Here is a 12,744-nt window from a genome sequence, read left to right as displayed (position 1 = left end):
CTTGACAAATGACATTTTTGATTTCCTAATTTACGCGCCATATCCATTTCGACCAATGACCACTCGGTAGGTATGTCGCAGACCATCGCAGACAAATTGTACAATAAACAATTTCTTCCGTTTACAAATGGCGTCCGTCACTTTACAAACAAGGATTTACTTTTGTCCAAACGTCCACAAAAAGACGATTGTGAGACGACGGAGACTCGCTTCGCGGGGCTCTTAATTCTGTGCAGATAAAAATACAACGAACCTAACCTAATCCACCTTACTACCCTCCTAACCAAACCAAAAATTTCTGATTACAAATTCTCGACATTACAATTTTACAAAACATACACACCTTTTACAAAATACCGAGCGTTCGAAATAATACAATTTGATTGCGACAGGTATATCACGTTTTAAATTTCATTAACTTGCGAAAACAAACCGCAATTTTAATATCTTCTTATATATAAAAATGAATCGCAAAATGTGTTGGTAAGCGCATAACTCGAGAACGGCTGAACCGATTTCGATAATTCTTTTTTTATTATATTCCTTGAAGTACGAGGATGGTTTTTATGTAGAGAAAACGTAAATATGTACCACGGGCGAAGCCGGGGCGGACCGCTAGTACATAATATAGGTATTATGTATATTAAAATTGCGGTAATGATTAGGATCATTTGTCGAAGATAGAAAAATACATTTAAGATTTAATAGGCGTAAATAGCTTGTGAATCGTCATAATATAATATTATTATAATTATTAATTACGTGATCGCTCTCGTATTATAATTTTTTTGCAATAAACGGATTAAAAGACCCGTATCTAGGTCTAGCATTGTTTGAAAAGATAATGAAACTTTTTGGACAATGTTTACCTTTCTTAAATTATACTCTTTGGTTACCTTGTTTGACAAAGTCAAATATTGTGATAGTTTTTTTTAAATGTGAATTTCGATGAAAAAGTGAAATAACTTCTTCAAAATATTATAGTAAATAACATCTTTAAGAAATATGGATATCGGGTAAGAATTTCGTTAAATTTTTTGATTATTTTCTTCAGAAAAATCATTCAAACGTTCCTCATAGTGGCATTCATTTTTGTTTTCGCGCGCGCAGCCATGTTGACGGAACAGCTGTTAAGCGTGTAGCGGACAGATATTCACCTCGTCTATTTTTAGCGTAATATCGAAGAAAAAACAATGTTTGTTTCAACAAACAGTATCGATAAAGTGTAATTAAAGTGTGGAAAGTTTTAATTAAGTTAGTGATGTCCAAAATGTTCATACATTGAAAGTGTTAGCAATGGCTTGTGGAATACAAAGGTGCGACAGTGATGTTTCAGTGTCTGATGAAGAATATGAAGCAAAATGGGGTAGATTTTCCGACTGGCTGCACTGTATATGTGTGGTTACGTTTGATTTGGAGTTGGGACAGGCGATGGAACGTGTGTACCCGCCGAGTGTGAAATTGTCAGATCAAGAGAAAAGCAACATTTGTTACTTGGCGTTCCCAGATTCCAACTCGGGCTGCATGGGCGACACTCAATTTCACGTTCGATTGCGTACACGTGCTCCATTAACTTCACAACAGTTGATATATAACGAGGACAGTGTGTCTACACTTAGAGCGGATCCGACGCATTATTGGGGCTTCGTTTATTTTCGTCAAGTTAAAGATCCGACCTTGCCGCGCGGCTACTTCCAGAAAAGCATTATTTTACTTACGCGCTTGCCTTTTATCAACTTGTTTTATAAAGTAATACAGTTGATAGCTCCAAGACATTTTGAGGATGGTGAGAGTAGTCTGGAAGCAGCATGTCATGATATAAATAGATGGCCCTTGTTAAACGCTGGTCAAAATATAGTTCTGCCAGTTTTAGGGACAGTTTTTCAATCTTACATTCCCAATCAGCAAACTGGTAAAGTTACAAGGTCAGATATAGTGAAGCAGGTTCATTCCTCAAACATACCACATGTTATGGTCTGCATACAGGATGTTAATGTATTTGATGCATTAGCAAGTCTTATATCACATCTACATCTACTTTGGGAGTTGGTTCTTACAGCAGAACCAATAGTTGTTATGGCCAGTTCACCAACAGAATGTTCTGCTTTAGTTCAAGCTCTAACACACTTAATTCGACCATTGCCATACTCGGCAGAGTATAGACCATATTTCACAATACATGACAGTGAATTCAAAGAATTTACAAGGAAACAATTTAATCCACCTTGCGTAATATTAGGCGTGACCAACCCATTCTTTACAAAGACATTACAACATTGGCCTCATACCATCAAGTTGGGTGACTCAACATCAATCAAAACAAAATTACGGAAAGTTGGCAGTATTAAACATTTAGACACTGCACCAGGAGTGTACACTCAATATAAAACATTTTTGGAGAAGGATAAGTCTATAATAAAAAAGTTACACAATGGAATGAGAACTGACCGTCCTTCAGAAGTTCAAACAGCGATGGTAAAGAGACATTTATTGGAATTAACTCAAAGCTTCATGATACCATTAGAGAGGTATATGGCTTCTTTGATGCCCTTGCAGAAGAATATATCTCCATTCAGGTCACCACCTGTGCCAAATCCATTTAATCCTGAAGATTTCTTTGCTTCATTGCAACAAGCAGGGCCTCAACTAACTTCAGGTATCAAAGGCGACTGGATAGGCCTCTATCGGCACTTTTTCCGGACACCAAATTTCAGTACATGGTTTCATGAAAGGCATAGTGACTTGACAAATAAATTACATGCCTTACAGTTGGAAGCTCTAGCTAGTAGTGATTTAAAAAAATGGTCAATTGGGAAGAAAGAGGTGGAAATAGTTGACATGGTCCTCAAATTGCGAGAGGTTTTAAAAAATAATCCCCCCGTGGGTGACAACACAAGGATGTTGCTTTCGCGGCAGTTGGACGACTTGAATTGTGTACTCGAAGACGATATGAAAGCTATATTGAATGCAGCAACGTGACACACAACTTGCTGCACCCATGAACTAAGAGGTTGCAGCAACAACTGTAAATTTTACTTCAAACTTACATACCTGAAATTTGTCCCTTGTGCATAATTGAGAGTATAATTGTGTCCAGCCAGAGTTAGGACAGTGCAATTTTGAATTTAGATAAATATATTTAAGATACTCATATAGTTTTATCGATGTATGTACATAAGCATCTAAATTTTAGTTCTAATTGTTGCTTTTAATGTAAGTGAATACCTTCCTACTGTCATCCCATTATGTAACATAGACCTGAAGATTTAAATTTTTCTTTCGAACCACTAATATTAATGACTAAGTATGTATTGTTAGTAAAATACATATTACTAGAGGTCCGCCCCGGCTTCGCCCGTGGTACATGTTTACGTTTTCTCTACATAAGAACCATCCTCGTTCTTCAAGGAATATAATAAAAAAAGAATTATCGAAATCGGTTCAGCCGTTCTCGAGTTATGCGCTTACCAACACATTTTGCGATTCATTTTTATATATAAGAAGATTATGTTATACTTGGCCTTAATGGTTATTTTGTAAAAAACTGTTGAATATTTTATAAATCTGGAAAATATATTTAAAATACGATCAATTGTAGAATTTAGTACTAATTAATGATCTCGAGGCTAGATACAGAAACGAAATATCAAAACAATATTGAAAAGATGAGGATCTGTTTCAAACATATTTATTAGGTTGAAATTAAGAATTATTAACATAATTGAAGTAGAGTTAAATATATGAAGCTATGGTTTTTAGAATAAAATATATCTATACATTATTCTTTAATTATAACTGTTTTTATGTGTAGGATATGTAAATAAACAACTTCTTCCTCAAATATATATTTATATGTGAAATTATAACTTCCTGTAGTTTATTATATGATTGCACTGCTTATAATATTTAGAACACAGTAACAATACATAATACATATTAACTGTATATAATGAGAATAATCTTATAAAACTCCTTAATAAATGAAAGCTACAATATACAATATTTTGCTATTCCATTTTAAATGATATAAATATGCACCATAAGTAACCTTTATTTTTTTAACATAATAAAATAATGTTTATTTGAGTTATGATGGATAATCCTATGTCTAAAATATGTAGACAACTATTATACTTCTGTATGTATTTAGAATAAATGTATGTCAGTTGTAGGAGTGGATAGATAAAGTGTTTAAACTATCATAAAATATAAATTAATCACATGTTGTTTATTTGTACTTAAATTCCTACATAATTGAAACAATATATTTATTACTGACCAGTGTGAGTTATAATTAATAATGCAAAAATAATTGTATCATAATATTTCCTGTATATTTTTGTTTGCAGAACACATTGCATTTTCTATTTTAATAAATAATAATAAAATATTGTGAATAAATCCTCATTTTATAAATAAGTCTGTCCACTTCTGTAAATGCATAATTAAATTTGAATCAAGAACACCTAGGAACCTATTTTTAGTTAGTTAATTTTCACCTTTTGCCCATGAAATAAAAATTTTAATTGTACTGTTATCATCTTCAAAAGGTCAGTAATAATCATAAAAATATGCTCATACCCAGCAAGCACATAAATTGTATATTAACCAAAAAGATATACAGAATTATGACTTGAAGTTATATTAATTATTTAAATCGTCACTATCCAAATATAAGTACTTTATAAAGGCATTTGCTTCATCAAATAATGCTAACTGTTATATTATGGTTACCAAAAAATTGTTACAATGTCAAAAATCTTAAATAAACGTAGGATAATTCTAAATTACAGCTTCTAAAACAGCTTTCAAACTTATAGTAATACTATTATCTTATATTGGTAATTTTAATAACGTTACGCTCTAAATAAGCATAAATAAATTATTTTATAGTGCCTTTGAACGTATGTTGGTTTTTTAAAGAATAAAAGCTTTATAATAGTCCATTATTGTGTTAATTTAATACTAATCCTATATTAACATTGAATTTATAACAATTATTGCTTTTGCTCCGTTTTCTTTCAAATCTATTCATCTCTACAGTATATAGCTATATATTGATCGAAATAAAAGTATTGTTAGAACTATGAGTAATAATAACATCGTAATTTGAATTTCGTTAATGGATAAAAAGGCTTTCAATAAAACTAAAAAACAGGCGGATTCAAATGAAAACTTAAAAACGAGTATACTGATTTTATTAATAATTGTAGTAAACAAAAAAAGATTCTTCATCGGCATCTTCATATTATGTTGGGAAACGCTTTACTTTGCAGGGCATGTTGGTTCTGAAAAGAACAAGCAAGTTTGTTTTTTAAATGGCTTAATTAAAAATCTTGGCTTATTTATTTTATACCAAGTACCTAACTAATTACGGTTCCCTGATAAGCTCGATAAAAATCAGTCACTAATACGTATAATGAGTTTAAGCATCATAACATATTTCCCAAGTGCTGTTATATGGCTGAACATAATAAGTGTCTTGTATTACACTATATACGAGCTCTAATTTTTGTGACAAACCATATTAAAATTAACAGCACTATTATGCTATCGTGAAATGCCTAAAGCTTTAATTTCATTTGTCGCCATTTGCTTTCCTTTTCCTATCTTACAAAAATAATACAAGTTACTAAGATCTGACTAGAAAGGGAATGAAATCATTTGTATTTTGTACCAATATCTTTATAAGGTCCTTTAATTGTTAAAACTATTACTATAATCTAAATTTTGTGATATTTGTTAAAAATAGGTTATGTTTTATAAAAAAAAATATACTAATAAAGTATATTAGCGAGGGCGCGTGTATTCTTTCTCAATAACATGTATATTTCACCCGACAAACTGATGCGCGCAGCTAATTTCACTCAAAACATTCAGAAATACAGGCGGTACTTACCCATCATTCAATATTAATTTTCACATTTAAATATTTCAAGTCCACATAACGTTGCACGATCAAAAACAGATCAATATATTTTTAAAATCAATAAGATTTTCTTTTTTACAAAGGAATTACAACAGTTAGCATTGTTATGAAATTTTAATAACAGATTGTAATTTTAAAAGCTATATATTGACTGTAATGAAGTCGCAAAAAATGTCATTTGTTTATTCATGTGCTCATAACTGACTTAATTAATGATTTAATACGATAATTATAATGCTATTAAATTGCCTTTATATAGCTCAACGCTGTCTAAAGGGGGGGCCCAAATTTTACTTATAAGAGTCGTATAAAAGAAATACAGCCGATATACGATTTGGTTATAATGCTTTGTACATGAACTCGTGCTATCATAAGTTTGTTATAATGGTGTTTTGTGCTTGCTGGGTAATGCTGTAGTTCTATAATTTTTTTATTTGTTCATAATAATATGATATTTTTAATAATTTTATGTTAACAGCTTTGAAATTAGGAGAAGTATTTTGATTTAAACCTAAGTTTGAAAAATAATTTGTAAATCACAGTACATAATTATTTTCATTTAGATTGAAAAAATACTGCTATGATTGAATGTGCAAAAATCTACTTTAAGATAGAGTTACAAGTTAAGAGTTTATTTTCAATTGAATTAAAATGGAGTCTCATCTCCACTGAAAACCACTTCTAGATAATGTTATCTATTGCAATTACGTAACCAATGTTCAAGTTATGTTTGAGTTACAAAGTACTCTCGTAAATACATATATGCGTAAATTTTATATAACTATTTACTATTCTGTGGACAATATCAGCCTCTTGCTTATGAATTATTTTTAATGATTATTATAGTTCGATTCAAACTTAATGGCGGTTCGGAAGTTAGGTGCAGGTGCGAGTGCGGGTGCGCACAGGTCCCTTAACTTCCTGCTAATACCTAAAATTGTTTTCTGCGCATCAGATCGTACGATGTTCTGAGCCGCCATTAAGTTTGAATCGTTCTCTTATGCTAAGTTTACTTGTATCATTCTAAATTTTATTTGACTTTTAGTACAAAGGTTTGACTGAATATGCAGTTTATTAATTTCACATCACATACTAATGTAAAATGATGTGAAGTCTTGTATGTGAGAACATATTTGTAAATAGTTTCTTATTTTGTGATCTTGCTCAATTTTTGCAAGTAATTTGTACTTTAAACATATCTATATTATTGTTTCAGAAGAGTTGTAATGAATGAATGTTTGTACTGTATATTTCAATTTTAACCAGTTAAGACTACATGAATCCCAATGAATGTCAATTTTATTAATAACACATTTCTCTTTATTTTGGTGGTTAATTCATGTTTTGAAGTGTATTTGTGTGCAATATTTTGTTTGACAAAAAATTCCTTCATTCCAGTTGCATTAAATTATTTTGATCTTGTGCCAAAATTAGATCACGCATACACAGTACACATGACCACTAACAACCAAAACATTAATTGTCATCATCACTAACTGTAACCGTGTAAAATAAAAAAAATAAAGACAATTTTCCAAACAAATTCTTTTATTAACTAATTGTGCTTCCCGTTCCGATATGGAACATATGACCGGCAACAGGATAACAACACGCTAAATCTAAACAAGCCATTGTAACATGGAGCAAATAAGATTCCAATGGCGTGCCAGACCCTTTGGTGTAATTAACATAACTTAAAATAACAGTCTATTTACAGAATTAATAACATGTTACAGTACTGTAATCACATTCTTATATATCTTGCTTTACTCCATATATTGTCGTTGTCTGTAAGAAGGGTGTAAAGCCCTGCTAACGTAAGACCTGCTGCCGCACCGAGACCCATTGAGCGGAGGCCAGCTGTGCTCTTGTATAGAACGCCAGTTGCAGTTGCCGCAATGAAGGTGTTTGCAGTGTCCTCTTGGTCTCTTATCCATGTCACGCCTAGGGCCATTGTCGAGTAAAATGACGCCAAAATACCTAATGTACAGCCTGTTGTTGTGCCTGAAAGATAGAGAAAGATTATATTAGTATTTATAATTAAGAAGCTTTTTGAAGTGTATTTGAAGAATAAATTAACAATGTAGGGTATTTCTTCAGTCAAAACTTATTGCATATATCTCATAATTATTAATATGTAATGATCTATAGTCTACACAAAGTAAAAAATTATAAATTTCTAGTTGTACAAACCTTGTTTCATAACATAATTAATTAATTGTGTTCTTCTCACTTTGCCTGTTTGACCTGCTAATGTTGTTGCTCTTAATCCTTTGTAAAGTCCAACCATGCCTCCTAAACCTGAAATATAATAATTAATTATGGATAATAAAAATATATGTATAACTTTGAATTATATTTTAACAGCAAAAATATTAATTTCATCAATAAAGACAAAGATTTTTTTGTTTACAATATCACAATATTTTTTTTTAATTATTGACAGGAAAATCCTTTAAATTAAATAACTTCTTTTGTAATATTCAATGATTGCTATTTGTTAACATTAACGTATCAATAAACTATCGATTTCAAACTTCTAAACAATTCTATTCATTCAAAATAAAGTGACAATCGATAGAAGAAATACATTATGTAAATTCCAAGTTTTGAGGTTATATTAGTAATAGGAATTCTTCTTATTTGTACATACCTGAACCGGACATGAAGGACATTCCTATTATTGGTAAAGCTACATTCGATCGTCTCGCAGTCGAAGCCATATGACTTTCATCAGGGTAAAGGAACTCTGGTTGCATTTTCGGGATATAGTTAGGATCGAAGTTCAAATATGGGGAGAGATTTGCACTAGCTTGATTATTCTTGTTCTCATTTTTGTTTATTGGCAGTATATCACCGAATAACGACATTTTCGCAGTTTTTCACTATACGAGGTAAAATAATATGTTCGTTCGTGATTTAGAATCACGCAGAAATTTATCAGGATAGGGTAATGTCAAAATGACATTCGAATAATTCGAATGACATTTTTGACAGATTTTATCTTTATTTGGCAAATGTATCAGTCCCCGTTTTCCAATTACAGCACTAGAGCGCATTATGCGGCATAATGCTAAACGTTGAATGTTCCAACTACAGCAACGCTTCGCACAATCGAGCACTAGAAAAAGTAATGCGCGTGAATTGATGCGTGCAATCGATTTATCGTTAGTAATTATTAATTGTTGGAAAACATTTTAAAGCTTTCGTTTCATTGTAGTTTTTTCCGAAATAATCAAAGTTAATTCAAATTGTGTTAAAAAAATAAATATAAGTATGGATGAAGGTACAAACATTGAAAAAATGTTAATGAAATAATCAAAATCCAAATTACTTAAAATAACCGTAAATATTTTTCAACCAATTATTATGTATACCACTTTATTTACACATTAATGAGGTTATTGCTAACTCTATGAATATTTTTTTTTTCAACACTGAACTTAGCGCAACCTGCTGGTGCGTTTCACGTTCCAATTAAGCATCAGCATAATTCGGCATTGTGCGGCACTGAGTCGCATTATGCTCTGTAATTGGAAAACAGCCAGTGTTGCAATAAAATAAAATCTATTGCTTCAACCTAAGGACTTGAATATAATATGTACTTGAATTTCAAGTTATCCATGAAAATTTATTTATTGTAATAAGGATTATTGTATGGTTTGTGTTACACTTTACAGCGAGATAAGAACGCCAGAAGATGTGCGTAAAGTAATAAAAACGGCCAAACTACATGAATCGGAATTGACAGAAATAACTCAAGTTCTAAGGTTTCCGGACCCCAGTTCACAAAATGATAACTTAAGACTTATGCTTCTAGATGATAATTTACTGAAACAAATTGAAGCGGGAAATCAGTTAATATTCAAAGGTAAACATTGTCTAATTTTTACTCGTCCCAAATCTTAATTGACTTTAATAATGCATTATAAACATTGAGATAATATTACTATACGTATGGAGGAGACACCACGAACAAAATCTGTGCGCCATTTTTTTGCTCTAACTAAGTTTTAAAAATTATTATCTAGTTAGGTTCTTACCGATGAAAGTTATTCCTTTGCACATTTCCGTATTATTTGTATTATTTGTGCAATATCGTAACACACACGAAGGCATATTTGATGCGTTTCACTTTAAAACCATTAAAAAAACCGCTCAACATACGTCATGTGGCGTATGTTGAGCGGAACATAAGTGATGTAGGCGGTGTCGTCTCCTATATGTATATCTCAATGATTATAAAGTATATTTCGTTTCCGTTGAATTATAGGTGATGAAGAAGAAAATGTAGTGCTATGCACAGATAACAAAACATACGATGTTAAGGAAGCAGAAACGTCCAATAGCCTTCTATTAGTTCCAGATTTATTATTTGCAGCAGCTAGTGGTTTAGATGAAACACTCGCAAATAATTCCATCGAAGGTGATTCAGATTCATCTTTCGAAAGATCCAACACAAGTTTGAATAAGTCAACAGATTCCGACGATGGCAGACCGCCTAGGAAACTGGTTACGAAGGATATAGTTAATACTTTCTTCACATATTACGAAGTAAAGCCTTGCAAACCGCGTCTTTTGAAATTACAGAAACTTCTAGAAGCTACGAAGTATTCTGGTGCGGAACTTGAATATACGATGGATAAATCGAAATTGCTAAACTTTGAGGGTATTTTTGATAAAGTGCAAGCGTCGCGAGCGGAATTAAAAGAGGAATTAATCAGAATACAAGCTATTAACATCGATGGTTATTATCGATTATTGGATTTTGATTACGAATTTCGAGTTTTATCCTATATGCTAGATCTTATTGAAGAGAATTCGTGGCCTTTAGATAAAATATCAAGGGAATGGACACTAGACAGTTTGAAGGATCTTGTGCCTAAGTCTATACTGGAAGCAATGTTCGATTTTTATACGAATAAAACTGTAGAAGAAGAAGGAACACAATATTACAGATACAAGGACGATAAAGTCTGTCAGTTTTTGGCTAGGGTTCTGTTAAAAAGCGCGGGTAAATTCAATTTGCATGAATTTCTGCAAGCTTGGCGGGATTCTGTACCGGAAGGGATGATCACGAATGTACGTATTCGGTGCTATAACATCTATTTCTCTTCAAATTCAAAATGATCTAATAATAAGCTTCTTTCTTTCTCTTTTATAATGTTGTATATTATTAAATAATGATACCTACTGCTCTATATTAATATTCTTTTGTAAACTTGCCGCACCTCCCGGCTTCGTCTGGATTGACCGTTTAAACTTTCGCAATCAGTTAACGTTTCATAATATAATTCTGACCGATACCTTCGAGAAATTATTGGCTTTGCCACGGTAAAGCGAACAACACGGGCTCAAATCCCGCCTTCTATTGTAATTAATTTTCATTCATATATTGTAATAACTTGCATTAATTTGATAATAAAAACTAAAAATAATAATTTCAGGAAGCCTTACTGTCTGGTATAGCCATAGTCGATAGAAGCAGTACTCCCCAAGTTATATGGGGGTTCGTAGAGAGTGATCTACCGGAGGATATCAACGAGAGATTCAAAATATTGTTCCAGAGCAAGGCGAAGTGGACTGTTGATGAAATATCTCCGTATATTCAGTAAGTAACGTAATTTTTAACTGACTTCAAAAAAGGGTTCTTTTTTTTAAATGTTTTATGGTTTTGGTTCGTTTTATTAATTCAAGAAAAATGATGTTAATTGCACGCCTCATAAGCGAAGCGTTACTGTCACTTCGCGCAAAACATCTGATTTTTCAAACTTAAAATGTCTTTATGTATCATACATTGCACTTGTAAGATAATACATACACACACATATTAAGAAAAAACACTATTTTTAACGTTCATGATATTTTTGATGTCATTTTTGTTATTTAAACTAGTTAAAAAACAGTTTAAAAAAGTTCTGTCTTGGACGTCCGTGTGTCTGTATGTGCGGATCCTTTTTCTTGTTAACACGATAGCGACCGAAATACTTTACTAATCGAGTCTTTCTTTTCTCTCTTACGCTTGAGTATGCTCAGGAATAGAACCCTTTCATTTTTCAGGGTCTGATTCGATGTGGTTTAATTGTTATTAAATAAACAAAAATAATAATTAATAAATATTTATTAAAAAAAAATTATGAGGCGTGCACTTTTGGATTTTCCAAATTATTTGTAATTTTTATTGAATATAAAGTTATTTCTTTTGAACAAGAGAAGAGGAAAAAGTCTCATAATACTATTTATTACGTACTATTTAGTTGCTTAGAGTAAGTTAATATTAAAGGAAGAATTAGTTACCAAACATGCTGTTAAATTTATCTATGTCTTTCTATGCAATCTTAATATATATATATATATATATATATATATATAAATCTCGTGTCACAATGTACTTTGTCCTCAATGGACTCCTAAACCACTTAGCCGATTATAATAAAATTCGCACACCATGTGCAGTTCGATCCAACTTGAGAGATATGATAGTTTAAACATGTAGCGATAGTTTAAACCACGGGCGAAGCCGGGGCGGATCGCTAGTGTATTATAATTCAGTAGGTATATTTCTTTATACTTTATCTAATATATATTTTACTTTTTCTAATTTCAGGTCATATGCAACGGAAAAATTAAATGTCAATGCACTTTTAACAAAATATGCTCGGGCGTCGACTCAAAACGGTGTTCGAGTGTTCTCTGCTAAGCATATGAAATAAGTATAATGTTGTTTTAATTTTTAAATAACTAGTGTAAATAAATATTTTTTTTTTACATTTTTTGTTTACTTAGTAATAGTATTGGACTCGAAAAAAATAGAT

At 31.7% G+C, this 12,744-nt stretch overlaps 3 protein-coding genes across 3 annotated transcripts; 2 read left to right on the top strand and 1 right to left on the bottom strand.

Moving 5' to 3' along the window:
• The first annotated feature begins 886 nt into the window (after positions 1–886).
• LOC149897679 (sister chromatid cohesion protein DCC1) lies at positions 887–12,694 on the top strand. The gene is made up of 5 exons (XM_090116205.1): positions 887–1,016; positions 9,610–9,800; positions 10,203–11,011; positions 11,377–11,540; positions 12,537–12,694. The coding sequence occupies exons 1-5, from the start codon at positions 1,006–1,008 to the stop codon at positions 12,640–12,642; spliced, it is 1,281 nt and encodes a 426-aa protein (XP_089972331.1). The 5' UTR covers positions 887–1,005; the 3' UTR covers positions 12,643–12,694.
• On the top strand, positions 1,089–3,949 carry LOC149897681 (protein DENND6A). Its single transcript, XM_090116204.1, has one exon. It carries the CDS (start codon positions 1,297–1,299, stop codon positions 2,977–2,979), a length of 1,683 nt encoding a protein of 560 aa, XP_089972330.1. The 5' UTR covers positions 1,089–1,296; the 3' UTR covers positions 2,980–3,949.
• Positions 7,460–8,886, bottom strand: Tim23 (translocase of inner mitochondrial membrane 23). Its single transcript, XM_090116344.1, has 3 exons — positions 8,583–8,886; positions 8,123–8,230; positions 7,460–7,933 (listed from the first exon to the last, which is right to left on the bottom strand). The coding sequence occupies exons 1-3, from the start codon at positions 8,797–8,799 to the stop codon at positions 7,674–7,676; spliced, it is 585 nt and encodes a 194-aa protein (XP_089972470.1). The 5' UTR covers positions 8,800–8,886; the 3' UTR covers positions 7,460–7,673.
• Positions 12,695–12,744: the final 50 nt, after the last annotated feature.

Source organism: Colias eurytheme, chromosome 25 (genome assembly GCF_061535395.1).
Source record: "Colias eurytheme isolate Ceu_HAF_F1 chromosome 25, ilColEury1 Martin Lab GWU primary, whole genome shotgun sequence".
Lineage (NCBI taxonomy): Eukaryota > Metazoa > Arthropoda > Insecta > Lepidoptera > Pieridae > Colias > Colias eurytheme.
The sequence above is the reverse complement of the archived record's forward strand: the minus strand, read 5'-3'. Positions and strand labels throughout refer to the sequence as shown.

What these genes read in the sequence shown, in the direction of transcription:
- LOC149897681 (XM_090116204.1), top strand. Translation starts at nt 1,297, where the DNA reads ATGGCTTGTGGAATACAAAGGTGCGACAGTGATGTTTCAGTGTCTGAT.
- LOC149897679 (XM_090116205.1), top strand. An exon ending in AAATCAGTTAATATTCAAAG is followed by an intron (nt 9,801 to 10,202) that starts GTAAACATTGTC and finishes GTTGAATTATAG; the next exon opens with GTGATGAAGAAGAAAATGTA. An exon ending in GAAATATCTCCGTATATTCA is followed by an intron (nt 11,541 to 12,536) that starts GTAAGTAACGTA and finishes TTCTAATTTCAG; the next exon opens with GTCATATGCAACGGAAAAAT.
- Tim23 (XM_090116344.1), bottom strand. Translation starts at nt 8,799, where the DNA reads ATGTCGTTATTCGGTGATATACTGCCAATAAACAAAAATGAGAACAAG. An exon ending in GTCCTTCATGTCCGGTTCAG is followed by an intron (nt 8,231 to 8,582) that starts GTATGTACAAAT and finishes ATTATATTTCAG; the next exon opens with GTTTAGGAGGCATGGTTGGA. An exon ending in TAATTATGTTATGAAACAAG is followed by an intron (nt 7,934 to 8,122) that starts GTTTGTACAACT and finishes TCTATCTTTCAG; the next exon opens with GCACAACAACAGGCTGTACA.